General features: G+C 35.8%; 3 protein-coding genes across 5 annotated transcripts; all 3 read right to left on the reverse strand.

The window, feature by feature from the left end:
- Window positions 1-104: 104 nt before the first annotated feature.
- Window positions 105-9,739, reverse strand: LOC107866802 (pentatricopeptide repeat-containing protein At1g76280). Its single transcript, NM_001324925.1, is given in 14 exon segments — window positions 105-850; window positions 1,517-1,636; window positions 2,147-2,335; window positions 2,434-2,577; window positions 4,119-4,346; window positions 4,900-5,073; window positions 5,183-5,278; window positions 5,540-5,998; window positions 6,849-7,031; window positions 7,506-7,613; window positions 7,926-8,104; window positions 9,019-9,076; window positions 9,565-9,625; window positions 9,726-9,739. Coding segments are annotated over 14 exon segments (2,418 nt in total). The 3' UTR covers window positions 105-445.
- A 1,223-nt stretch (window positions 9,740-10,962) lies between these two features.
- On the reverse strand, window positions 10,963-19,581 carry LOC107866801 (pre-rRNA-processing protein TSR1 homolog). The gene is made up of 21 exons (XM_016712797.2): window positions 19,395-19,581; window positions 19,227-19,303; window positions 18,171-18,248; window positions 17,859-17,990; window positions 17,220-17,270; window positions 16,992-17,126; window positions 16,759-16,881; window positions 16,554-16,631; window positions 16,242-16,334; window positions 16,046-16,168; window positions 15,330-15,413; window positions 14,997-15,095; window positions 14,710-14,904; window positions 13,968-14,043; window positions 13,767-13,870; window positions 13,422-13,678; window positions 13,227-13,313; window positions 12,919-13,149; window positions 12,182-12,260; window positions 12,041-12,104; window positions 10,963-11,364 (listed from the first exon to the last, which is right to left on the reverse strand). The coding sequence occupies exons 1-21, from the start codon at window positions 19,483-19,485 to the stop codon at window positions 11,246-11,248; spliced, it is 2,376 nt and encodes a 791-aa protein (XP_016568283.2). The 5' UTR covers window positions 19,486-19,581; the 3' UTR covers window positions 10,963-11,245.
- Window positions 19,582-20,807: 1,226 nt separating this feature from the next.
- On the reverse strand, window positions 20,808-27,237 carry LOC107866800 (mast cell carboxypeptidase A). Of its 3 annotated transcripts, XM_016712795.2 has the most exons (11): window positions 26,764-27,237; window positions 25,192-25,249; window positions 24,971-25,081; window positions 24,569-24,706; window positions 23,690-23,759; window positions 23,546-23,601; window positions 23,156-23,281; window positions 22,909-23,048; window positions 22,205-22,277; window positions 22,013-22,087; window positions 20,808-21,368 (listed from the first exon to the last, which is right to left on the reverse strand). In XM_016712795.2, exons 1-11 carry the CDS (start codon window positions 26,898-26,900, stop codon window positions 21,057-21,059), a joined length of 1,296 nt encoding a protein of 431 aa, XP_016568281.1. In that variant the 5' UTR covers window positions 26,901-27,237; the 3' UTR covers window positions 20,808-21,056. The 3 variants fall into 3 exon arrangements, with proteins under 3 accessions (XP_016568281.1, XP_016568280.2, XP_016568282.1); XM_016712794.2 differs by having other exon boundaries at window positions 25,192-27,234; XM_016712796.2 differs by lacking the exon at window positions 25,192-25,249 and having other exon boundaries at window positions 26,764-26,902.

Raw genomic sequence — 27,237 nt, forward strand, 5'->3', positions numbered from 1 at the left:
ACTAAATTACCTCTCTTTGAGTAACACTGACTCTAATAAGAATGGAACTGAAAAAATAAGTAATGCTGGAGTAACAAACATTTTGACATAAAAAGACTAATTTCTGTTGAATGATGATAGTTTTGTTTTTATTATATTCAATATTGCCAAAAAAGATCATAATAAAATTAACAGTTAAAATTTTTGTACAATTTACATAAATCCCAACAAGTTTACCCTTAATTACTCTCTATTCCTACTCTTTGCTAAATTACAATTAATCCCTTATTTTGCAATTTCCGAATACATAACTTTGAAGTTAAGAATGTAACAGTTAATTACTCCATTTTTACTCGGATACATAATTTGATCACTGAATACATCCATTTCTGAAACTATTTGGTCAAGATACATAATTCATTAACTAGACTCCTGATGAGTCCACCTATGTGGAACCATGAAATCTTCATAGAGAACTACTTGTTGAAGCAAGATTACTTGAAAGTCTCCTGGCCCAATGACTATCCGAAGGTGACCAAGATACTGGATATCCAAGTATGGCACACCATCTTAATTGCAGTAAGGCAACAGTAAGATATTCCTTCGAGTCTTTAAAAGGCTTAAGAATCCGGGATTCATCTTCTGAGTCTTCACCAAGAATTAGATTTTCAAGTTCGGTTTGTTTTTCATCATTATCCTTGAAACCCCCAGCAATCATTCGCACACTCAAAACTTGCAAAGCTTCCATGGCAGTATTGTAGAATCCATGGTCTACATATGCAGCGAAAACATGACTGCAAGTTGATGGATCTGGCAGAACCCCTTGGAGGTGCATCTGCTCCACGATGAGCTCGATGACATCTATTCTTCCCTGAAAAAACAATTCATGACTTATTTAGCAGAATGAATACAGCTGTACTTTACATTTAACTTTGGAAGTGGTTGGGTTCACGCAATTCTCCTCTTTTTTCTCTTTGGGTTATTCAGGAAGTTGTCCACTTCTCTAGTATCTAAAGTTGAAACTGAATAACAGGGCAAAACGGAGGATATTGTATCATCCGGTACCTCACATTCCCCTCTGCAACTTTTTAAAGTTTATCCTAACTCTTCTATGAGGATTTTCAGTAAACTAACATTCTTCTCCACTTCCGATAACCGTCTTCTTCCCCACCCCCAATTTCCCCGAAGTCTGCTATCCTCCTTCCCATTACCATCTTTGAGTAACATTTCTAAGAACGTGTCCAGCGCTCTTCTGGAATCAATCTAACCGAAATTATCAGCAAAAAGGGAGGGAAATGCAAACAAAAGCCAAAGGTCTTTTTGCTAATTTAACCATGAACTTTTCAGGGTTTTAATCAGTTTTCCCATACTAAAGTCGGCTAACATTGACTTCCATGATGAGAAGTTTAACTAGGCAATATGTCAATTCGCTTTCTCCACAATTTGGCTCATACGTAGTCCAGTACATGAATTTTTATTCTGGCAAAATTTTATTAGTATTGTTAATAACTTGATGGTTGAATCATTTGTTAATTACCTTCTCAGATGCCACTTGAAGAACGGTGTCATAGAGAAGTACATCAAGCTGGATGCCTTCGGAAATTCCTTGATTCAACAATTTTAATGTTCCATCAAAGTCCTCGGATCTCAACAATATCTACAGCAGAAAAGAACTCAGTTTCAGGATATCAGAGGGTACCATTTGCATATCTAAATAGTCAGAGGAGGGAAATTGAACTGGTGAACAATAACGATGCTTCCATGTAATTAGGATTAGCTAAAATCTAGTGTACCACTTAAGGCAAGATAAGTGATAGTTGCGGCAAGGCATTCTGTTTCCCAACAATGGCCAATATTTTCGTCCAAGGAAATCCCCTTCCAGCTCAATGAAGTATTGTCCAAACCAAACTGTTGCAGATATTGTATTTTCAAAAATATCAATTAGTTGGTAGTTTTGGGTTTCAAGGTTTAGCAAATCACTTGACTGATTTTCTTGGCGAAGTTTCTAAATGGCCAAAAGTGCTAGAAAACACATACTGTCCAATTCATGAAAATCCTTTTAAACCAAATAAAAAAGGCTTAGGCTCAAGGTTTTGCAATTTTACTTTTTCTAATGATCCAGCTTACACAGATGAGTGAGAATAGCTAAACAAGGCTAAATTAGTACCTTTAACAGGCCAGTTAAAGTAACTGCTTCAGGATTGAAACCATTGCGGAACATCATAGAGATCAGGGCAAGTGCAGATCTGAAACATCCAATAATGCTACAGCAATCAATCATGATATTATATGTTGCAGCATCAGGTGGAACTCCAGAAGACACCATTGATTTGAACATCTTAGTTGCCATTTGGCTCTGAAAAGGAAAAAGAATAAACTCTCAGTCAGCAGAAAACTTTAACTGATATAACTATGAAACAGATGCTTCTATAATAGAAATCCTAGGTTGATTACCTCTTTAGCCTCAACAAGGGAATGTAAAACTGTATTATAGACGGGCGTTATCATATAAGTGTCATAACGAGAAAACCGATTCTCTGCAGCATGTAAATATTGAATCAGCTCCTTTATCATCCCTTCTGTTCCAAGTGCTTTCAACTAGAAAATAACGAAGAGTAAAAGCCATGGATTACACTGAAGCATGCAGTCGAAATTATAGCTTCCAGTAAGTATTGGAGCACAAAATGGCAGAGAAACTTCAGTATAACATAAAAAAATTGCAACCTAAGGAGCTGATTGATAAATCAATTCAGGATTTAAACTGAATTTCAGACATTAGATGTGTTGGTAAGGGAAAGAGAAATCACTTCAAATATTTAAGCGGCACTTAAAATGCTTAACAAATCTTAAGGGAGAATACATTACTTATTTCTGAATCTGATAATGGTGAAATCTTTAGATTACATCACATGTTTCACTAAACGATAACCTACTATCAAAATGGTGGAATAGCCTAGTGGTAAGGGCCTTCCATCTCAACCATGAGGTTGGGGGATTCTAGTCACCAAGGGAACATGGTGTGAAAAAGACACTGTTGGTCTCCTAGGTAGATGGATTTGGAGGAGGGTGAGGCTTACCATATCGAAAAGATAATAAAATCTAACAAAAACTTGCACAATGTTTGACAATAGTATGAAATATTTTAACAAAGAAACTTGACAAAAATTTTAATAGAAAAATACTATTATAAAAATACATATAAAATCATAAAGAAGCTATTACCATAGCAGACATTAGCTTGAATTAATTATTACATCTCCAATATATATAGTTCGGTGACTCAAACCATACTAAATTTAGTCTCAGACAACATCTTCTGATTCCTCTTTTAGCAATGAGACCCCTAATGTATCTTTTCTTGCAAGTCATTTTGCTAGGGCGATTTCAAAGGCAGTACATAACAACAATCAGGATTAGTTGCTTGCTGCTGTCCCATATGATCTCTGTAAGGAAATATACATCCAAAAACCTGGTACATGATGCAGGCGGAAGTTCAATTTTCTCTCACTGATTCCTTGATAGATAGCCTCCACCAGTAAGTCATTTAACATATATATATATATAAGAAAGAAACAACATTATACACTTCCAGACAGATAAACCATGAAAATACTAGCAGCGTTCAACACTTCCAGACAGATAAACCAAGAAACTACTTACAGCATTCAAAACTTCACACAGGTAAACCATGGAACAATTTGTTTGATGTACCATGAAATACGAACTAATAAGTCATATAGAGCAAAGTTTACAAGCCTGCTGTGGTTGTGGATCATTTTTATACATACTGAGATGTATCTGCTACAGTCTTCATATTAATAGAGGCAATGTCAAGTTGCATTCTGTTTATGAACTTGAGAATCACAAACCTAAGATGAATGCATAAATTTATGCACCATCACTAAAAATGATCTATTCATTGGTAGCTCTTTTAATCATCGTAAAATGAATGGATTTCACCATCAAAGTTAACTACAAGACTCATGAATGACCATTCTTTCTAAAGACATCACATCACATATTCAATTAGTGGTGCAGATATTGGGCTGATCATAATCTCTACTCAACTTAGGAAGTAAAATAGTAGGCAAATAACTTAATATCTAAATTTGTCTTAGTTGAGGCAAAGTATCATTTACCACATTCTTCAATGACAGATGACTGTGCTGAAGGCCATTTATCATCATATCCATTTCTATAGCATTTATCCTTTTAGCGACATCCACTTGTGACAGCATGTTGCCCTCTTCATAAGGTGCATTCACATTACCAAACAGTGAGAATAGCAATTCATATGTCCTGATATTTGGCTGGAGATTCAACTTTTTCATCTTAGCAAAAATCTGGACTGCTCGTTCAGGTCGATCCTACAAAATTAATTAGTAAAAGAATCACAAACTGGACATATCAGTCTAATACGATTGACAAGAAAGATGTGTAATTCTACTGAAAGATGCTGCAAAGACAAAGATGCTGGATCTTACAGAATTTAAATGATCATATAGCAATATGTCCAAAGGCCTACTTACAACAAGAGGCTTTCATCCATATTTGAATCCTAAACTGATATAGTCAGAGAGCAGTGGCAACATTTTAGCTTGACACAGAGAACTTTTTGCTGAGAGCTAGCTCAAAAATCTCATAATCCTCACAACATAACTCATGAGAGAGCAAAATATATGGCGGTAATGTCAAGATCTGAAGAAGTAAGAATATGCTCAGAAAGATAGTTTTGACTCGCAAGAAAAAAATGAGAAGTCTTGACGAGCTGATTGTCCTCATTGAAACATAGAGGAACCTGCTTAACTGACAGTCAAACCCTCATCAGTTCTTATTGTACTGATCTAAGGACGGGACCAGTGATGATCGCATGCTTTCAACTAAATTGTTACTTCTCAAAATACTTATGTACTGTCTTACCAGGACATCACATGCTTCAAGGAAAGCATTACATGGATGAGGACTTCGGATTTCGTATATCTCATCCAAGAAAGACTCTGCCAGATCAAGTTCCAACTCTCTGCTGCAGATGATTGCTAAAACAGCAAGAGTTGAATCACGAGGCTTAATATTTTCCTCCCGCATAACCTTTAGCTGTAAATTTAGACAAATTACATCATGTCAAAGTGAGAGAACCAAGAACAAGTACTATTCTTGGAGGAAGGAAAAAAGAAGATTCCCATGAAAATAAGAGTATATTTACCACTTCAACTCCCTCACTAAAGCCTCTTGTGGTAGCAATTGCCCTGATGAAGCCATCATATGTACTCCCTGATGGTTGCAAACCAAGAGTTTGCATCTAAAGAAAAGAGAGAACTTAGTGAAAAACAGACAAGAAATTCCCTTATGAAATTGAGACAATCACTATTGGCACATTTTTGTGTTAAACAATGATGATTGCCTAGCCATATGGCTCTAAGGACTTTTCTTCTGATATATTTGTGTTAAACAATGATGTGCGCCTAGTCATAAGTCCCTAAGGATAATTCTTCTGATCTCTGCATAAATTTTCTAAATAAACCAGATGGAAACATCATAGCAACTGGATATTTAGTAATACCTGTAAAATCAACTGCTCAGCCAAATCACAATTTTGAACTTTTGCACAAGCATGCATTACATCATTGAAGGACCACCTCAGAAGCTTCATAACAGAAGCACTTAATTTCTTTCTAACTGTGCTTATTTCCATGTTGCCAAGACTTTGGCTTTCGATGTCAAAATTGCTGCTACCCTCAATGTCAAGAGATACATCGATGAAACTCCAGCTGCCAGTGGAAGGTGCAGGAATATCCAATCTTACATCACAAAACCTTCCCTCAGCAGTTCTACTTATGTCACAGTCCCTAAAAGCCAATCTCACCATGTGCTGTAAGGCCGTGTAGGCTGATTCCAGATCTCCCAGCTCTGTGAAGGACCATATAAACTTCCGAAGAGAGATAATGCTGAGACTGTAAAACTTAATACATTCCTTCCAGATTTCATGGACAGCAGACAGATTTTGCTGCAAAACTGCAAGCTGAAACAATGAGCTTAGAACAGCAGTTGGTCAATTAAACTGCTGTCTTCAAAACTATATTCAACATTTGAAAAAGTTGTTTACCGCTGTTGAGAATATAATTAAATAATAGAAGTGTGCTTTCTCTAACAACTTAAGCTTTTAGAAGAGATGGTCATTCACTTCATCAACCACAAAATGGAACAAAAATAATTGATTGAATGGAGCATACTAGCTAATTTGGTTAGGAATGGAGACGGAGGAACCGATTAAAGGAGATGAATAGTTTATTGCCTTGTACCCTGACGGAGGAAAAAATATGATTGCGCAAGTTCTCATTTCACTTTTGGTTAAGACAAAGGAAAAATGATATCCAAAGCATTTCTCAAATAATTATTGCAGGAGAAGATTTTAAGTAAACCAACCGATGCAAAATAAGAAGCACCTATAATGCATATCTCTCTCAATTGGCTATCACACTATATGTCTGTTGGACATCAGAAATCAGTTGGAGGAATGAAACCTAATGAAAGTTCCACATTTTAATGAACAGCTATTACTTGATTTTATATCACCGCATGGGTTGTTGATGTCCCTGTGACTACATAGGCAGAGAGTTAGATTAATAGATTTTTTACCAGGGATGACTAACATAAAATTTTGTTACATAAAGTTTTATGGTTTTTAGGTGTTATAAGTAGAAAAGAAGCAGCAAATCACCACAATTATGAATTAGTTCTATGACCAGAATCAGCATGAAATCACCGAAAATTGTTCTTGGGAATGCAATAAGAGTGATAACTGGAGAAAAATGCTTTTAAACTATAACTACAAGATGATAACATTTCTATTGAAAGACCTCTACACGCACCTTAAGAAGTTGAGCATATGTTATCTCATTCTTTCCCACCATTTGATGCTCCATCAAATCCATACATTTACTAGCATAATCTACTGATTGTGTTTCATAACAAGCAGCCAAGAAGTTGTTATAAATAGGCAACATAGAATAACAATTTAGGTTTTCTCCCATGATACTCATCAAACTGAGTGCCTGAATGAAAGTAAAGAAAGAGAAACATTACATTATGGAAACTTATGATCAAAATTTACAAAGGAAAGTAATGAAATAAGTCTCTTGATACAGATATGTCAGACAGAAACACATAAACCGACAGACGACAAGTAAAAGGCAATTATAATTTCTCAATAATGGTGCAAAAAGTACAATGGGAATTGATCATTCATACAGGATGTCATTTGAACTTCCAAAAGGATCAGCAGAAGTACCTAACCGACCATGTGACAAGTCAACAATACCTTGCAACAAATAACAGTATCCTCCTATTTTAGTTTCAACATCAACCACCTAGACATTAGTTGTTCAATTAAAGGTCTGGCAACTAATAAACATTATTCTTTCCGACAGGTAAGAGTATACCATTGAGACTTGATATTTAACAACTATTAATAAGTCACTTAGCTGCCAGATTATTCTAATCTGGAAAGCAAACCAGGATTCTGGTACCTCCTTTAAGTAACCCCCTTTACAGAGTGCTCGGACGGCAAGAGAATAGCACTTGTCACTAATGTTGATTTCCTTCTCCTCCATGATCCTCCAAATCTCCATAACAAACTACAGCCAGAAAAGAGAAGAAGAAGCACCAAAGTTCAAGTTATTGTTCAGATGGAGAAAAAATACATGCCGTTATGACATTTCAGGAAGTCTGCTTATTTGTTCTAAATGAAAGAGATTTTAAGGTAGTTGGCACTGGATGTGTCAATAACTCTTTGAGAATCTAACCTATCACATATAACATAGTTGATTGGCCAATTAACTATCAGTGGCAACTATTTTGCAATATGTGCCCATATTAGAACTTTTCTCTAGCACAAAGTTACATGTCATTTCAGAAGAAAGAAAATGAACTTCTATTTGAATACTTACTAATGGATCAGGCAATCTTGCACAACTTTGCAGTATGGAAGCAAAATCATTGGCACTCAATTTGTTGTTTCCAAGACTAAACTCATACAGAAGTCTAACAGCTCTGCTTTTCTCTCCCGAGACAAGTGCATCAACAATTTTTTTTTGACCTGATCTTGAAACTGGCTCCCCGACATGCCCTAAACAACCAAAAGATTGAAAGATCAACTCTTTCCTCCTCAACATTCATTTTCTATTTGACCTTACCAAATTAACATATAAGTACGACGCCTAATACACAATAACAACTTACAGAACTAACGGCAGTTTGGTTCACAGACTATTTATGCAAGCTAATATAGGGATTATTATGTTGTCAATAACTATACATGAATTGTCATGTAATGAATACAATAAGAGCATTATTTTGCAGATCGCAAATTTTGCAATACCCTAATCAAAAACAAACTATCAAAAACAAACTTTTTCCAAGTATTCCTAATACACAGATTCTTAGTCCATACTCTCACACATTTAAAACCATACCAGATTCCTGCATAAGTTCTATAGGTAGAGTTCTCTACCAGAAACACAATTTTCTATTAATAATTTAGAGTACGATGCCTACATTGTTTTCTTATAAAAAAACGACACATAAGCTAAAATTATTTCCTACACTCTGTTGGGATGGTCGTTACATATTGTTTCCTAATGTATCTTACTGTATGTATAGTATGTATTGTTTTAGTAAATACAACATTTGAATAGATTGCGTCGTTTTCCATCAATAGATAATGTCACACATCAACAATTTGAAGGATAAATAAACCTACAAGAAAAGTAGGGTACGGGGTAGAGCTACTATAATAAGTTAGGATAAACTAGGATTATTAAATACAGTATTAAATAACAAGTAAAGACAAAATGAGGAAAAAAAATAAGAGAAGTTAACAACTCACACCAAATTGGTCGTTACACAAAATGAGACTTTTCATCGATACGACACAACACAATACATATCCTCTTTGCATGTCTGCATATATACACCAATCTGGTGTACTAAATAAATATGGATATTGACATTCACAAATATCAATAACTTGATAATTCATACCAATTGAGCTAGTAAAACTTCTCATAGCTTGGTTGTAGCCTCCAGCTTCCTTCCATCCCTACAAAGTAAAACTCCTATCATTTACAATTCCGTGCTTCATCTAATTCAACAACTTGTAGCAAAACTAATTTTCAAGCATAATACATAAACGTGACCTTTAACTTAGCCTCAGGTGGCATCTAAGCCCTCCAACTTCTCGTATGCACAATTAAACATTTAAACTTGTATAAATTTAAGCCCTCCAACTTCTCGTATGCACAATTAAACATTTAAACTTGTATAAATTTAAACAAGTAGACACATGTGTGCTACGTAGCATATAATGTGGCATTTCGCCACATAGGACACCATGTAGGATGCGCTTCTTGTTCAAATTTATACAAGTTTAAATGACTACTTGTGCACACCAAAGTTAAAGGGTGTAGCCGGCAGGTGATGCCAAATTAAAGGACACGTTTATGTATTGCACCCAAAAAAAAAACAGCTTTTACAGCAAAAAAATCAACTTTATGCCATAAATTTTCCTTCTGAGCAACAATTACTTACATTTCCAATAGCATTTAAGTTCGGAAATCTTTGCACTATCGAACTCGTACGGACTTTCGATCTGGTAAAAACACATGTAAAACAAAAGTGATGTATAATTGTAAACAGCAAAAATGCAATCAATTGAATGAGTTTCACATAATATAGACAAATGTACTTACATAAATTTAGGCATCTTCCAGAAGCTTCCAGTGAAATAAATTAGAGCTTTCGGCGAAATTTGCCGGTAAAGCTAGCTAGCTACTCCGGCTAGGACGGAGAAATTTTCCGGCGAGTTTTGGGGAAGAAGCTGGGCATTCTACCTGGGTTAATACTAGTTATGGACTTCTAATTCTGGGCTTACTTATTGGACTTCGGCCCACTTAAATTAAAGCCACGTGTCATACAGTGAGGTGCAGTTGATGAGTGCGATTTACTTGTTAAATGGGGTCCTTTCATTTTCCCTCTTATTAATGTAGTTTTTAAAATTATTTACTAGAGCAAATATTATTGAGATGAAAATAGGACTTTTAATGGTATTTCATAATTTATCTTTTGAGCTTGATGTTTCCTCCTTTTTTTTTTTTTTGCAAAATTTTATTAATAATATGAAATTTAAATTCACTATTAATACTACTCTCTTCGTTTTATTTTACTTGATTATTGTAGATTTGGCTCATATCGTAAGAAAATCATAATTAGAGCATATTTTACTAAATTAACCTTAATACCAATACTTTGAAATTCTAATTTTTGACTACTATTACCTTGTATAGTTATTTAATACTAAGGATAGAAAAGAAAAAATATAACAACATTCTCTTGATTTTATAAATTGGACAGGTAAATTTAAATAAAGAAAATATTTTATATAGTTATTTAATACTCCCTTTCTTTCATATTACTTGACCCATACCAAAATTGTAATATCAATTTACTTATTTAATTTATGAAATTAAGATAATTATATTTTTCACTTCTGGCTTTTGTATTAAATAACCACATAGTAGTCGTAGTAGTCATAAATAATAGAGTTTCCAAAGTTTTTTTTTGCAATTTTATTTGTTAAAAAGATCTTTAATGGCTCCATCCTTTTGGGAGTTGGTCAGTTAAAAAGGATGTAATTGTAATGTTTCAATGTTTTTTGTTGGAAAAGAACTAATATCAACTAATAAACATGGATTTTGTGAGTTTGAATAATATTATTGCTAATGTCCTTTTTGACTATAGACTTTTCTGAAACCCAACATGTGCAATTTTTCCTGCTCCACCAGTTGCTCACTTCTTCAAAACTCATTTTCTTGTAAACTGGTCTTTGAAATACTCAATGCCACAAATGAGGTCAAAGATCCTACCTTAAGAAGATAGAGAGGTTGTTTCTGATAAACATCGGCCAATGAAATATGTAAAAGACAACAGTAGCAACAAATCATGTGTGCAACTTGGAACTAATTTAAAAAGTGATACAAGATTTGCTTTTTGGCACCAAAAAATGAGCTACCATATATTACACACTACTATAAACTGGTCTCTTGACAAACTTCGGGGAGAAAGAAAAGGAAACAAAGACCCCAAACCATTAAAAACTTAACAGTAACCCATTCTGAACCAGAGCTTCATTCCCATGTGCAGCAAATATGATTTCTTCCCCCCTTCACACTTGGGAGAAACCATAGACCAGGGCAACCTCTAGACCTTTCTCTTAAGCATCTGTCATTGGGAACCACTTTTCCGGCCACTTGGGGTATGTGCGTTTAAACAAACTCATGCATACCGTGTCATGCTGCTGGAGGACTCCATTCAAGATGCACTTCATTGCCCCTGCACAAAAATTACAAAGTCGGCTTTAACTTCTATACACTAACAGTGCAAGATTGTTTATGTTGTGAAGTCGGTTAAAAAGATAACTACTACGGGCAACTGTTTATAAGAGGTGGGATTAGAGTGGAAAATAAGGACGGTTAGTAGAGCATGCAACAAACAGGTGTTCATCTAGAAAGGATCAACTTGTTCAGGCACCCACAAATAGTAGAAGGGCAATGGAAAGATCATGCTTGCTGACCTACAAGCTGTAGATAGTTAGGTGCTCAAAGAACCCAAGAACATGCAGAGCTTTTTGTTTCTTAGTAGATCCAAAGTTGAGCATCATGAGCAAACACAATAAACAAAAAGGCTATTGGGCATTTAAGAAATGTTTCCCTTCCTTCATATTCTAGATCGTGCAGTAAATTTTGTTCTCTCAGAAACTTCTGTCGATTCGTGTGTTACTCCATAATTCTCTATCATCAGCCACAGGCTCCATAGTCAAGGGAAAAATGATAAATGCATGATTAGTTCAATAACATCACACACTAATGCGCACAACACCGTAAAACTGTAACATCTGGATGAGCTTTTTTTCCTCTTTTTTTGGGAGGGGGTTGGATAAAAGAAGAGTGAGCAATTTCTGCATGTCCTGCATCAAGAAGAAATTTCAAGTCACATTTCAGAGACATACCATGTGTACCGACAGGTTCCTTGATGCGTCCACGTCGACCACACTTTGACCAAACTTCAACAGGCTACAAAAGGTCCAGGAAATTTGTTAGAAGTGAATAGCATGACGAATAAGAAATAGAAAACTCAATTGTTTCCGTACCTTGAACCATCTGACATCCTCTGGGTTATGAAACATGTATCTTACAGTCGCTTTCAGTTTTGATACTCGTTGAGGATAACTGCAACACAGATGACGTCTTGTGAACAAAAGGTTACCTAATAACAAAATCACCTACCAGCTCTCTCTGCAATCAGTTTTTCCATTTCTAGGACTAACAAATAAAAATAATGCAAATTATATCATCATGCTGAATGATCTTAGAACATAATGTCTTGACACTACCTATCCCCGGACAAGTTTTCTACCATGCAAGTACGAATCTAGAAAATTACTCCACAAACTTTTCCAGAATCCTAGCTCGCCTATACAATAAATAAGATTTTTTGGTTCACAAGTTACATGTCATGTTATGCCTAGTAAAAAAGCACAATGGTTCTACATTATGGCACAAAAGTAGGCTCAATCTGTAAACCAAAATCAACCAGAAGAAAGACCAAAAACAGAAGTTCAGAAAGAAAAGTTCCAGAAATAAACATCTAAACCATCAATTCCAGGGTAAACATATTAAAGCAGAGCAACAACCGAACCATGAAAACCTAAAATAGAAATATAATCACAACTCTAGCAAGTGTTTTAGGTAGAGAAACTGATGAATCAAACCAATTTAAAATAGCAATACTTCATTATGCCTGCCATCCTCCTAAATCATACCCCTCCCACATAAACGAGGATTTGATTATCCAAAGCCAACCCTTAAAATGTCAGAGGAATCTTACCCGGTTAAAATAATTTTCTTTAGAATAATCCTATCTGGGTCAATACTTCTCAAAGAGCCAACGGCAGCAACAGTGGCAGAAGATGCGTCGTCTTTAATCTTCAGGGCAATTAAAGGAAGGGGGGGGAATGAAATGGGAGCATATATTGAAGCTACTGAAAAACGGCCAGGATGGAGAAACCTCTCCATTTTTTGCTTATCAGCATTAAAACTATCTGAAGAAAATATTGGCCTGCAATCAGGTTAAGGGGGCAGAAAGAAGTCAATGAACATTAGTAGTTACAAGTTTATTACACAGAAGAAAAGTACCTTGCAACAAACTGGCGAAAGCCAAGATTGAATAACATCTCTTCTTTAGCTTTTATTGGAGCAATATAACTATCATGCTTTTTTAAGCTGCAAGGAGAACAAAGTCATGTAAGTCCATAAACAATTACAGATAAAACCACTAGTAAAAGAAAATAAGGGGAAAATATTAGAAAAACATATAACAAGATGAGGTACCTGAAGTGGAGGACAGAAATTTTAGACTCATGCTGCTTCAGACCACACAGGATCACAGGCATTGTCTTTGTTACAAGATTTAACTTGTTTGCCACACCAACTGGAACTTCCCGGACATGGAGCCTTGCATATGAACCAGCCGGTATACTTTCATCAATATTCTGTTCCATCTCTCGGGCTCTAGACAATACATGCTTCTGTGTCCTCCTGAAATTGTCAAATGCAAATATTCTAGCATACTCTTGAGGTAGAGATTCCTGCAAATCCCATCGATAATTTTTAATGCAATTAGATCACATCCAGAGATTTTTCCAGACAAATTATTCAATCAACAGAAGAAATTACTTTGGGGTCCCAGGAGGAAGTTCTGAAAGATTTAAGCCCTCTGTACTTGGAAAAACGCTTCCTAGCAGGAACATCCAATGGAGTATCCACTTCATCGGGGAATTCTGTAGGCAAAATCCACAACAGAAAGAACTAAAAAGAAAATTCCTCGAATAACAAAAACTTAGGAGGCTACTAACCAGTGGAAATTTAAATAAGTACCCTCATCCTCAGCATGTGCTTCTTTAATTTTTCTTATCTCGTCTTCCAATTGCTCCTTAGTCAGGTTCTCACCATCCTACAAAAAACATAAGCCCAGCATCCAACTTAAAAACACACTTAGGGAGGGATATTTGAGATTAAACTCACAACGGGAGAACATTAGTACTTATTAAACTTCATTATACCTCCCTCTGCAAACTGATTATGTATATTAACATTGCTCAGAGAGCTCAAATGCTTTTCATATTCATAAGCCAAACAGTCAGCAGAAAAAAATTAGCTACAAATGTATAAAAAGATAAAATAAACACATTATACTAAAAAATAATTGGAAATTAATATTTCAACAACATAAACATGACATGTATGTCCATAACCTTAAAACGCCTTTATTTAAAATAACAAGTATCACTAAATGTAAAGATCGACTCCGCATTTTGTTGAGATCGCCATATTTTGTTGCCCCTCAAAAGCAACTACAGAAAGACCATAATGCTGCCTATTCCTTCAAGTTAAAATGGTCTTAATTGCCAAGAATCAATAATAACATTATATGATTCAAGATAATTACCGCCATTAGCTCTTTGCAATTCTGTTTCTCCATGAGATATGCAGTGAACAACCTGTAATTTCTTTTACCTTTTTGGTCATCTGGATTACTCTTATCAGTTTACTTACTGAATGCTACAAGTTCATATATAAACATATAGTCATGTCTGTGCTAATAAATAGGTATACCCACCATCATCATAGACTGAGTGTCAGTTTCCCCATCCGACTCGAGTGATAGCGACGCCTGGTCATCATCGAGTTCAAACTCATCCCTACGTCCTTGGCCATTAAAGGCATTCTCCCCTTCGTCCAAGACCATACCATCATCTTCTTCATTCTCACTCTCAGAAACATCCGCGTCTGAATCTTCTACAATCCAAGCCGCCTGCAAGTCAACTAATCATTTCTGGTATAAACTAATATACTCAGGTTACAACAAAGAATACATGTTTAGGCAACTATTGACAGAAAATAAACCTGGTATTCAGAAGTGCCCTTAGGAAGAGTTTTCCTTTTCAGCTTTCTTTCCTCCTGATTTCTTTCTGCTTCAGCCATTTCTGCCTCAGTAGGCCATGTCTGATGACCAAAATACATATCAAGTATTTGTACAAATTATAAATGGTTACAGAAGAATCGCACAAGTAGGTACAATGATGAGACACGTGCATCTCATCATGAACCCAAAATCCAGTAGTTATTAAAAAAATGGCACAAGGTAAATGATATAACAAGTGCATTTCATAAATGAACTTTGTCCACTCCTGCTTTCGTAGAATGAAAGATAAAATTGTACCAAGAATAGATTTATACCTGCTCCCCAGCCAATGGATCAGGGACATTCTCAACAAGTAAAGGCTCTTGCTTCATAGGGTCAGGAGTCAAGCAACTGATGACCTGAAATGCATTAGAAGACATTACTGGAATGAGTAGAGAGAAAAAACAAAAAGAATTTTGTTCAAGGACCATGAAATGTGGTTCAGTAGGCCCAGGGAAGAATAGATGTTTGCATATGATATTGCACCACTCAAGGAGAGGGTTGGGGTTTTTGAAAACGCAGCATCCAGAAAAAGGGGGAAACAGATGACAGCTGCACTAGGAGCACATATCTACAGTGTCATAGGTATCCCAATATTTTAGTACAAGTGTTTAACGAACTTATGGCAAATTGAGCATTTGAATCTCCAAAATATTTCAGTGTGCAATTTGCTTCATCTATATACAACTTTGAAATGTTGAACATAGCGAGAAAAATGCCTTCTACGAGGAGTATAGCTACCTAGTGGAAGAAGAAAATTGATCAAGCTCATCATAAATTGTATTTTGGTGTCTGCCAAAATGTTGCCTCTAGGTCCAAAGAAAGAGAAGAATAGAGACATAAGAAATGAACCCAAAGAAATACAAGCATAAAATTAAATGAGTAGAATCAATTGGAATCAGTATTTTACAGTTTCAAATGTAATCTTTATCAATAATTTCTTCAATACCACAAAGAGTTTCTGTTAAGTAAACAAAATATAAAAGTGCACCTGTGCCTCATTCATGTCATCAGATTCCATTAAGTCCCCTCCTTTTCTAACATTCAGGGGACATGGATCCTTGAGAAGTTCAATCTTGGATAACTGAAAATCTCCAGCACCTGTTATGTGAACCTGATCCAACAGTATCCAATGTCAAGGACAATTCTTTAAATCTCAAAGTTATATGCTGAAGCCAAACAATTACCAGCTGATTCACAGACAGACTACGACCACGAATATAACCAGAAAGGAGGAGTGTACATTTTCCAGAAATGGAATTATCAGCAAGCATGTCGACCTGAAAAAGAAATAAGAAAGAAATTAATCCCGAATCCTAACTAACAAACTTATCTGCAAAAAGAAGCACAGAGGACCAAAACCATGGTTGAGAACAAAGTAAATTCACAGTCGCCTGCATTGAAACTAAAGTTGAGTAGATGAAATCACTCTATCTTAACAGCCAGGGGTCTTAAAGGAGAAATGCGTCAAAAAATTGAGAAAAATGGAAGGTCTGTACCTTTTGAGCCATTAGATATGGCCGCTGATTACGCCAATGAGGTACTGAGAGTCTTTGCTCCTTAAAAAGCCACAAGAACTACAAACAACAAACCGAAAGAAAAAACAATGATTTCATAAGTTAATTAGACTGGGATAGAAATACGTCAGATGACGTCTAGAATGCAGCTACTGTAAGCAAGAAAACAAGATCTCCAAATCATTACCTTATGCAACTCATCTTTTGTATCTGCTGGATAGAACTTGCAATCCTCTGGAAATTCAGAAGCCAGGCTAGATGTACACACCTTTTTTGAATCATTTTTCTTTTTTAACTCACTGGGCAGATCCTAAAATACAGAAGATGACGTACTCAAGTCTCGATTCCTTAAAAATTTACCAAACCATTCCCAAGAAATGACAAAAAAGACTTCCTTTCAGGGAAGATCTTAATTCTTACACGAATCAGTACTGCAGTACTAGGAAGACCAAGGGCTCTAAAGATCGAAAGGCAGTGAGATCCAAATGCATCTATATAACAATCATCTTCACTAGAGGAATTTGCAGATGTGACAAAAGCAATCAAATCAGCTACCTGCAAATGGCAAAGCTTCTAACTTAAACATCCTTGATGCACAAAGAACTTAAGAGCAATCAAAGCCTGGAAATACTCCAACGCATATCATACCTTGGCCATCTCCATACATGCCAAGAGATCACCATGAGGTGCTTTTAAGACCTAGACAATACAACTTACTGTTAAACTTCTGCGAAGAACAAACAAGTCAAAGCAAGGAAAACTATTTAACTATCAATAACTGACAAACAATTTATCGTATGCTGCTTCTGGCATCAGATTTGACACCCAAAAAATTGCGCTACGAAAATTCATAAGAGTAATTATGTTGTTTCTCTGGCATTTTGGTATGCTGACACATGCCTGAACCCTAGCATCCTCTTACTTGTATTCTTAAGTGCAGTCGAAGCTCGTTCTATCCTATAATATACTGCCAGAGCTTATAATCTCATACATCACTCCCCTATCATGCAGAAGTTCTATGTAAGGTTAGAAAAGAAACTAAGATTTTGCTTTATGAACTCTGTGTACATATTTCAGAATCTTCTTAATAATATTCAGTAATGTGTACTCCACCATCCCGCAGATAATCAAGTGACTGATGTCAGTTGATTACCAAGGTAAAGGCATAATATGCTACTTTCACCTAAATTAGAACCTGAGACCAATTCAACAATGCAGATATTCTTCTGTGTATTGTTCAATAACTAGTATAATAGATAAAGGGAGTTCCCACAATACACTTCCTACCGTTGCTCTCAACTTATATTCTGGGGAAGCAACTGCTGGAAACACAACACCAATTCCATCTGCAGACAATAGCTTCAGCAGATCTTGTTCAAGTGCACTAAGGTCAACCGATCGGGATAGACCAAAGAGAACCTGTCACATAAACAATATTTAGAAACCACAAGAAACAGATATCTTCTTCTACTTCACTCCAGCTGACTATGTCTCGTCCATTAGAGATTACTTATAATAACTATTCTGACACTTTTGTTGTTACTAATTAAATTTTTGAACTCAACGAAACAGAAAGAAGAAACAAAGAAGAATACTTACAATAACTCTGGGAGGACTATTTGATCCAGATGAAGCTCTCTTCTCTTTCAAAAGAGCATCTCTTTTCTGCTCCCTCATCTACAAAATTGCATTTTTAGCATATAACAGAAAGGGGTCGTTTAATAGCTGGTTAGAATGATGCAGGTATTAGTAACACATGTACTAGCTATGTGGATATTAGTTATGCAGGTATTCTATATTGCAAACCAAATGTCATATTAATTTTATACCTGAATAACTTAGCAACGAAACGTTATATAACTTATACACAAATTAATACATGGATAAGTTACCTCTTTACTAGATCATTTGGTACACTTACTAAATTATACTAAAATTATAATCACTGGACTAATTTATCCCACGTGGGAGATGGAATAAAATAATCCCAAGCTGGATGTGATAAGGTGGGACTATCCAAGGCTACCGTCAACCAAACTCAGTATAAAGTTTATCCCAGGCTTAATCCTGGTATATCCCACCTTATCCCGCATACCAAACGACACCTAACAACACATGCTTAATCCTGGTATATCCCACCTTATCCAGCATACCAAAAGACCCCTAACAACACATGCTTAATACTGGAATATCCCACCTTATCCAGCATACCAAACGAACCCTAACAACACATGCTTGATCCTGGAATATCCCAACTTATCCCGCATACCAAACGACCCCTAGCAAAACATGTCGAATCCTGGTTTATCCCACCTTATCCGCATACCAAACGACCCCTAACAGCACATGCTTAATCCTGGTATATCCCACATAATCCGCATACCAAACGACCCCAGCACATGCTTAATCCTAGTATATCCCACCTTATCCGCATACCAAACAACCTCTAACAGCACATGCTTAATCCTGGTATATCCCCCTTATCCCGCATACCGGTATGGTATATCCCACCTTATCCGACATACCAAATGACCCCTAACACGATAACTCAATACCCCCAAAAGCAATAATTTTTTTCTTACTTAAACAATCCAAATACCAATCCCAACTAATTAACACTCATCTAAACAGAAAAAATTCAATAACAAAAATTACCATCTTATTCCTCTGAAGCCGAGCTGCCCGAGCTCCCTTAATGACATTCCGATCAGGTTTCCCAATTCTACTCTTATCTAATCACACCAAAAAAAGCTCATCAACACCCCAAATTAAGCAAATTTAACACAAATTGGTACCCAAAAAAAATAAAAATAAAAATAGTACCTTTAGAAGAAACTTTGTGAACATTGCGAGATGATTTAGAAGCAAATCGAGTTTTATGAGATTTGTTTACTTGAGCTCGTGAACCTCCCATCTTCTGATTCTGTAAAATAGCAATCAATTTTTGTATACAATATAAACCCTAGCAGCCCATTTAGCTAACACTCAGTAGGGTTTAAGTTTTTTTTTTTTTTTTTAAAATTCCAAATTGTTTTGATATTTATATGTACCTTTAGTTTGATGATATTACAAATACCTTCCTCAAAGTTTAACAAATGTACATATTCACCCTTCTAAAAATTGGTCCAGTTTGGCACAATTCTAATTTTTTTAGAATATAGTATTTTAAATGAGGAAAGAATCCCAATTTACTGCAAAATTGAGTTTAGTCAAAATGGTTATATGTTGGGAATTTCTTCATTGTTTGTTTCTTTTTGAGGTTTGGCTCTGATGAGGGTAATTAATAAAGTTCTTCTAAATAATTAAATAAAAATAGTTTTCTAATGGTAAAAGATATGTGTATTAGGCAAATATATATTAGTTATGCTATTTTTAGTAAACTATATAATTGAACACAATGTGTGATACTTTTAGTTTTTTTGATTAGAGATACATTATACAAATTAAATGCATCCTACGATAGAACGTAAATTATTATGGTATATATAAATATAAGTGATCTACATCACATCGCCTAGGATATGACTCTTTCCTAAATTATGTATGAACGTAAAAATGTTTGGTGCATAAAGTGTGTTTAAATACGATTTTCCTCGTTCTCTTCCAGTACTTGCATTATTCGTTTTAATCATCAGTTCAGAACCAATTGCAATGTCATTTTTGAGTTCGGAGAGGATATTCGTATAAATATCTTGGATTTTCTGATTTGTGCTCTTCATCATATCTTCATCCAACAAAATGTAGCTCATGACATGAAAAGCGCTCGCGGACGGGTCTTTGATAACTGGAACCCTCCTATTTTTTGATTACTCATCGCTACTTTCGAGGCAAGGTACTAAAAGGGGTGCCGCACATCTCGAACAAACTGAATATCATAATTCAGATTCAGATCCAGCTTATCGGCCTATTCCATAAGAACACCGAAATGTGTTAGTCCATCCTCGCACACCTCAATTAATTCCATAAATTCCTACCACTTCTCACTAACACAAGTATCGAATAACTATGTTCACCGAGACTTGGATAGATAGAGATCACCTAGTATGTTTGCCTTTGATGGAATTTTAGTTCTCTGGTTTTTCTAATATTTCACAAGAACATCAAAACATAATTGTTTGGTGAAGGCAATTTCAACCAAGAAGCCAAGTTAGTAAGTTATCATTAGTATCAATATTCAATAGTCACAATGCTAGGTAGTCTTAAAAGGCAAAGAACCAAGAAAGAACTCATAGAACATGGCAAAAATCTATATATTATCTATCCACACTCCCACCAAACAACGTTAACAATTCAACATTACAACTTCTTACTGAAAAATAAGAGCCTTTCTAAGCTCTACCATTTCTATAGAGAAACTGATGAAAAGAAATTAGGGAATAAATTACAACAGCTAAAGAAAAATTTGGTATGCCCTTTTTCACCTTATAGCTTTCACAAAAATGTTTAGCTAAATCTCAAGGGCAGCAAAGAATTACCATCACAGAATCACAAGGACATAGCAGAAACAATTTGCCGGCCGCTCTTTGAGATTCTTGAACAGAACATAAACATCAGAAGTACAGATGATAACAAGAACAATCTAAAGTATGTCCTAATCTCCTGCATTCCGAGCTCAAGCACTTCCAGTTTCTTCCCGTACCTACTTTTCCTTTCCATTAAATAACCGTTCAGATAATCATCAATAGAAACCCACTTCTCGAAACCAGATCCAGTTGCATTTGGATGAAGATCCTTCATCTGGACTCCACCCAAACTGAACAGTGTAAAAAATGCTGCAGACCAGTCGTTGAGAACTCTCTGCAATTCAGAATGAAAATGGCTGAGTGTTTTGACATGAATTGAGGAACACGTTTTTACTGTTGTCAACACTATTTGTTGGAAAAGAAAAAAGGATACATGGCAAAGAAGATGCATCATCTACGAAACACAATACTCGGGTCAGTAATATGGGGGGAAATCGTACATTTTACACTGGGTTGGATTGTTCATGTTATGCCAGAAGGCTTACAGAGGTATTACCGGAGAGACTTACGTTTACATGTTTATTGAGGGCTTCAAGTGGAATTTGCCATTACCTTGTTGAGGGAAAACTAAATGGACAATTATGAGGAGTTACACGGATATTTGGTGTTGATGGTGGCTATATGCATATGATATAGAAAGCTTTTGGGGTGATCAGTTGTTTTCTACAGATTTGACACGAGGATATATGATTGCTGGAATAGTGGGGGAGTTTGATTGTGTGTGGAGTCTAAGAAGGAAAGGGAGACATTTGAAACTTGTGGTCTTATACATGCCGTGACATTTTTTGAGGCTATAAAATCATATTATTAAGGGTAAAAATGTGAAGTTCGAAGTTAAATTGTTTTTTTATCATTCTTTTTGGAACAGACAAAAAAGGAAAGTGCGTTACATAAAATGGAACTGAGGGTATAACTTACGTTAAAAGTAATGAGGTCAATGGGGTTGAACATCTTAAAGCAGTCTTTTGACGAGGCCGTGCTATCACCATAAATCTGCCAACCAACAGATACATGCATCACGTATACATATTGGATATCGAATCAGTAAAAAGATGCTTGACATTGAGCAAGGACTTTAATGTATATAAATTGATAAATGCAAAGACAAACCTCGAAGGTGAAAGACATGGGCACTCTTGCAATATCATACATATAATCAGTTGCTGTCCCATGAGCTAGATACCTGAATAAGTGGCGTAACGTTATACTTGGGGTAAGGAAAACTTGCATCTAAAGCTAGATATAAGTGAATGGTGACCCTAATATTTGCTTCAAAAAAGGCAGAAGGAAGACATCGTCAGATATGCACGTTTTTCATGCCTAATATCATGATGTGAATTTATCAGTAAGTGGCTTAACGTCTACTAATTCTTTTCAGTGTGCTTGATATCTGAAGTAGTAAAACAGAATACATTCACTGCTAGACAATGGTGAGAGACTAAAATGTTCCCTCCTCATCTGCATGTGATGTTCTAACAGTGACTGACTAGCAATGCTCTCAGAAGAATATTTTCCCGTTTTGTATGCAAAAACTTCTGGTTGGGATATTATCAAATCTATTGCTTACTCACATGCAGTACAACACGCAACAGCACAGAGTTTATTGAACATACTAAAAATTCTGATGATTACAAGGACAGCACGCACAAAATATAACAGGTAAATTATATTAGGTCCATCAAGATAAAGATTTAGGCAAGTCCTGGACAAACTTCAAGTCTGAATGAAGCTCAATTTATTTCTTATGCATTAAATAAAAACCTGTTCAACCAAACTTAAAGAAAAATAGCAACACATGAGTAAGTAATACAAACCCGACAGAACCTCCTCCAGATCCAACTAAGCAACGATCATTCAGTTGAAAACGATTCAACTTTTCAAGCATTAATTTCATTCTCTGAGAAGGTAATCCTTCCGGAGTCGTGTTCTTGTGATCATATGGCATAAATAGAGCCTGAAAAAAATTACATAAACGGCACAGAATAAGTATTTCATTCACAGCAGAAACTAGAAAGAATTATTGTAATTTAAAAAATGACACACTAACAAAAGTATACTTGCCTCCATTCCAGAATGCGCGTTAACCCATATATGTGGTTCAAACGATGCACATAATTTCCGCATAATTTGTGTCTCGGGCTCACTAAAAGGGGCAGTCCCTGGATTTTCTTCATATGGATCATAATCCTGGAAAGGAAAGATCAAAAGGACAAAGAGCTGTATAAGCACATAGCTGCATCCACTTGAACTAGTAAACGCAAACAGCATATACACAAGAATCCAGTAAAACAATGCTAATTTGGTACTAAGTTCAAATATTACTGCACCACCAAGATGGCATAAGTAACAACCTACAACAAAAGGAACACAGCCAGTCCATACACCAGTAAAGAAGACACACAATATCTAAACACAATGAATCTTCCATCAATGGCAGTCTAAAGAACAAACCTTTTCTTTCTTGCCCCAATCTACGCTCCAATTCCGATTAAGATCAACTCCTCTTCCTGTCGAAAAAGGTTAGAAATTAATTGTCTTGGTACTTCTTTGTAGAGTCAATTTCTGTGATCAGATCAGCAAGACAAATAGCTATACCATTTCTTCTTTCACAGAAATCCCCTGCTTCTACAAGTTTACGCCCATTCACATTCTCCATTGGAACAACCTGGTTAGACGAATAAAGGCATTCCCATGTAACATTAGTTTTCAAGAGAATTCGGTTACTCTTTGAAGTGATAAAGATCTTTGTTTCTTTTTTTATTTTCAGTCCTTGGTATGCAGGTTACGAAATTGTGCAAAATTTGAATTTTTATCCGAGCACGACCAGAGAGATTTAAAAAGCAAACAACAACAACAAACCGACTGTGGAGGGTAAGTGTACGCAGTCCATGTCACTACCTCGGAGGTGAGATAGAGAGGTTGTTTCTTATAGACACACGGCTCAAGAGATTTAAAACTAAAACAGAATTTACTGTACAGAATGAAAAATCTGCAGCTCGAAAACAATGTGAAAGATATTTACTGACGTTTGGCAAAACAGATAATTCCATGACACTAAAATTTGAGACAACAAGCTCTCTCTATGAGCCTGTGTGAAATGTAAATCTGTCTCTGCCAAGAAGAAGTGCTTTGTATTGTGCAAGGAAATCTTCCGAAAATGTCTAATTGAGAATCTCCTAGACAGAATGCTTCAATATATTACGAGAGTGGGATCACAAAATCACACCAACATCAGCAGGTGTCCAAAATAAAAGAACCTCAAAATGAAAGGAGTTCTGCGGGATTTTCTTAGAAGAATGCTAAAGGAGCTGAGAAACTAAACGTTTGAAGAGGGGTGAAACTAAATATACTTCCTGTTCAACTAGGAGTGCTTTAATCCTCTAATTCAACAACTTAAATATAGATTCATAAAACATAAATATGAACTACATTCACATTATTCAATTGCAAGTTCCAAATAGACAAAGATTTTACCTTTATGACAAGCCTATCAAGCGTGTTATTTAAATTAAGCGGGTATGCACTGGATAAGAATTCCTCTTCACTTAAAATGGAAAGAATCCGCAATGCAAGCTCCGTAGTTATGAGCTCCCTCGCATGCTGGCCAAAACTCTGGAACACAAGCAATTTATCTGTCAAAAACACCAGCAATGACCAATCTGAGATTTTCTAACACTAAAGACCAAATCATTATAACGTCTGGAAAAGCATTTGTTCAAAGTCTTTTCAAAGATAACACTCCGCTTCCCTCCTCTCTTCTTTTCCCTCATGAGTTAACTATCTTAACTATGAAACCCAGGGAACACAGTCCAGTATATATTCCCATTCTAACGGACATGAAGAAATGTAATAACGGACCATAGAAAGTAAACTTACAAGAAGGATCCTAAGCTTTGATTTGTCTTCACAGTCTTTCCTGTTGCGGCAATAAGTAACTACAGTCATCTCTGCATGATAGCCTTTGTTTTGAGTGGAAAAAGTCTCCATCTGCATAAACATGAATTAAGATGAGATATTAAGAGAAGATGCATATTTGTGTGGTTTCAATTTTCCCAAGACAAAAGTTTGAAAAAGGTAGAAGATAGGGGAAAACTCACAGAGAGCTTGCTTGGGTGTCTATGGACCAACGATTCTATCTCTTCCAACAGAGCTCCCCTAGAAGATACCATAAACCGATGCCAAATACCCAAAGTATATAAATATAAAGGAAAACAGTGTTGAAAATTCAAGCACAGACCACCACCACCACCACCACCACCACCCCACCCCCAAACCCTCACAGGTTTTTTTTTTTTAAAAAAATAAAGTAGAAAAGCAGTGGTGCAAGATCTTTTTTGATCCATAACATAGAAAAAGGGCAGCCTGGTGCACTAAAGCTCCCATTAGCCGGAGACGGGTTGGACCAAAAGGGTTTATTGTACGCAGCCTTAACTTGCATTTCTGCAAGAGGTTGTTTCCACAGCTTGAACACGTGGAAACAGAATAGAGCATCTTATACAGCTTTGATGCATTAATATCTATAACTATTCACTTCAGTCGAATAAGATGTTAAGCTACTCATATTAATTAACATCATCAAAATTCATTTTGAGCTAAACCTCCTAGCTCGCTCCCAGTAAAAGAAGAAAAAATTATCAATCAACCAGCTACCTTCGATCCCAAATCAATTGGAGTCGGCTCTATGAATCCTCTATATCCATTGAATTCTATCCAGGTCTATTTCAAACCAATACTAAGTAACTAGTCAGTCACGGACTACCTTACTTCCTTATGATGATTCAATGTTAATAATCTCATTCTATCCTTTTTTGGAGCCTGGAGTGGAAACCAAAAGACAGGGCTGAGAATATGTGATCGATCCGAAGAACCACTTCCAGATATGATTCTGCTCCCCTGAACTGAAACGAGTTCTTGCTAATGGTAAAAAAGGGGATTTTCCATTTTAACCCGTAAATTTTCTAAATTCAGAAAACACAGAACGCTGATGCAAAATGAAAAGAATAAAGTCATCACCTTTCTTAATATAACAACAACAACATACACAGTGAAATCTCACAAAGTGGGGATCTTTCTTAATAAAATTCTATCAAATTGAATTAATTGCACAACCTTAATGAAAACGATATCCATCTAAGTTCATTTCCATACTAATCAATTAATTAGAGGAATCTTCGTAGCTCAGTTGGTTGGCTACTTGAACTCTCACCTACTTACTTTAGTAAGAATTCTAGTTACCACAGATCACTACCGAAATTGGATCACACAATTAAATTAAACACCCAAAAAAGCTAAAATTATTACCTGGTATGATAAAGATGGCGATTAATAAGATCAAGAGGAATCTACGTAGCATTAGAATTTCCATTTAACAATCAACACAGCTTCAAACAAGATGAAAGTAATCACACAGTCTCAATGACACCGATAACCGTATAAGTTCATTTCCACTCTAACTAATTAATCAGGGGAATCTTAGTAGCTCATTTCGTTGGCTGGTTACCTGAACTCCCACCTTGTTAGTAAGTGTTCGATTCCCCCACCTTATAATTAATATGCTAGCCTACTTACATCAAAATAAACATCATTCAAGAATCCTAATTACCAAAAATCACTACCCAAATTGGATCACAAAATTAAATTGAATAACCAAAAAGGCTCAAAATTTTTACCTTGTATGATAAAGATCATGATTGATAGGAGTTATAGGAATCTGTGTAGCATTAGAATTTCCATTTACAAATGAAGAAAAAAGAACAATCAACACAACTCCAAATAAAACTAAGCGTCGACGACGACGAAACCCCATTTAAATTACAAAGAAAGACACCAACATGTAGCGTTTGATTTCAATTTTCAACTCCAAATTGTCTCTTTTTTCCGACAACACCAAAAGTGTTAAGTTTATTACAACGTTGTTGGGATGCCGGCCAGTGATGGGGTTGAAGGAAGGAAGAAGACAAAGACAAGAATGGTGATGGGGTTGTCGTTTGATTTGTAGAGATGAGATTCAACGGCTATGATTGTTAGCATGTTCCAATCATTTATGATCCAATCCACAAGAATATCATTGTCAGTTTGTACTTGTCTTCTTTTGGGCATTTCAGTCAATTAATCTATGCCTTGTTTTTTTATTGAGGCAATGG

Source organism: Capsicum annuum, chromosome 4 (assembly GCF_002878395.1).
Source record: "Capsicum annuum cultivar UCD-10X-F1 chromosome 4, UCD10Xv1.1, whole genome shotgun sequence".
Taxonomy (NCBI): Eukaryota; Viridiplantae; Streptophyta; class Magnoliopsida; order Solanales; family Solanaceae; genus Capsicum; species Capsicum annuum.

Bases quoted from the DNA above. Each gene is read 5' to 3' on its own strand.
- LOC107866801 (XM_016712797.2), bottom strand. From the start codon at position 19,485: ATGGGAGGTTCACGAGCTCAAGTAAACAAATCTCATAAAACTCGATTT. The intron at 14,905-14,996 runs GTTTATTTTCTG...GTTGACTTGCAG, and splicing joins AGGGCACTTCTGAATACCAG to GCGGCTTGGATTGTAGAAGA. The intron at 13,314-13,421 runs GTACCTCATCTT...TTCTCCTTGCAG, and splicing joins ATTTCTGTCCTCCACTTCAG to CTTAAAAAAGCATGATAGTT.
- LOC107866800 (XM_016712794.2), bottom strand. From the start codon at position 25,437: ATGGATCAAAAAAGATCTTGCACCACTGCTTTTCTACTTTATTTTTTT. The intron at 23,282-23,545 runs GTTTGTTCTTTA...TTTCCTTTCCAG, and splicing joins ATTGGGGCAAGAAAGAAAAG to GATTATGATCCATATGAAGA. The intron at 21,369-22,012 runs GTAAGTTATACC...TCTGAATTGCAG, and splicing joins TTGACCTCATTACTTTTAAC to AGAGTTCTCAACGACTGGTC.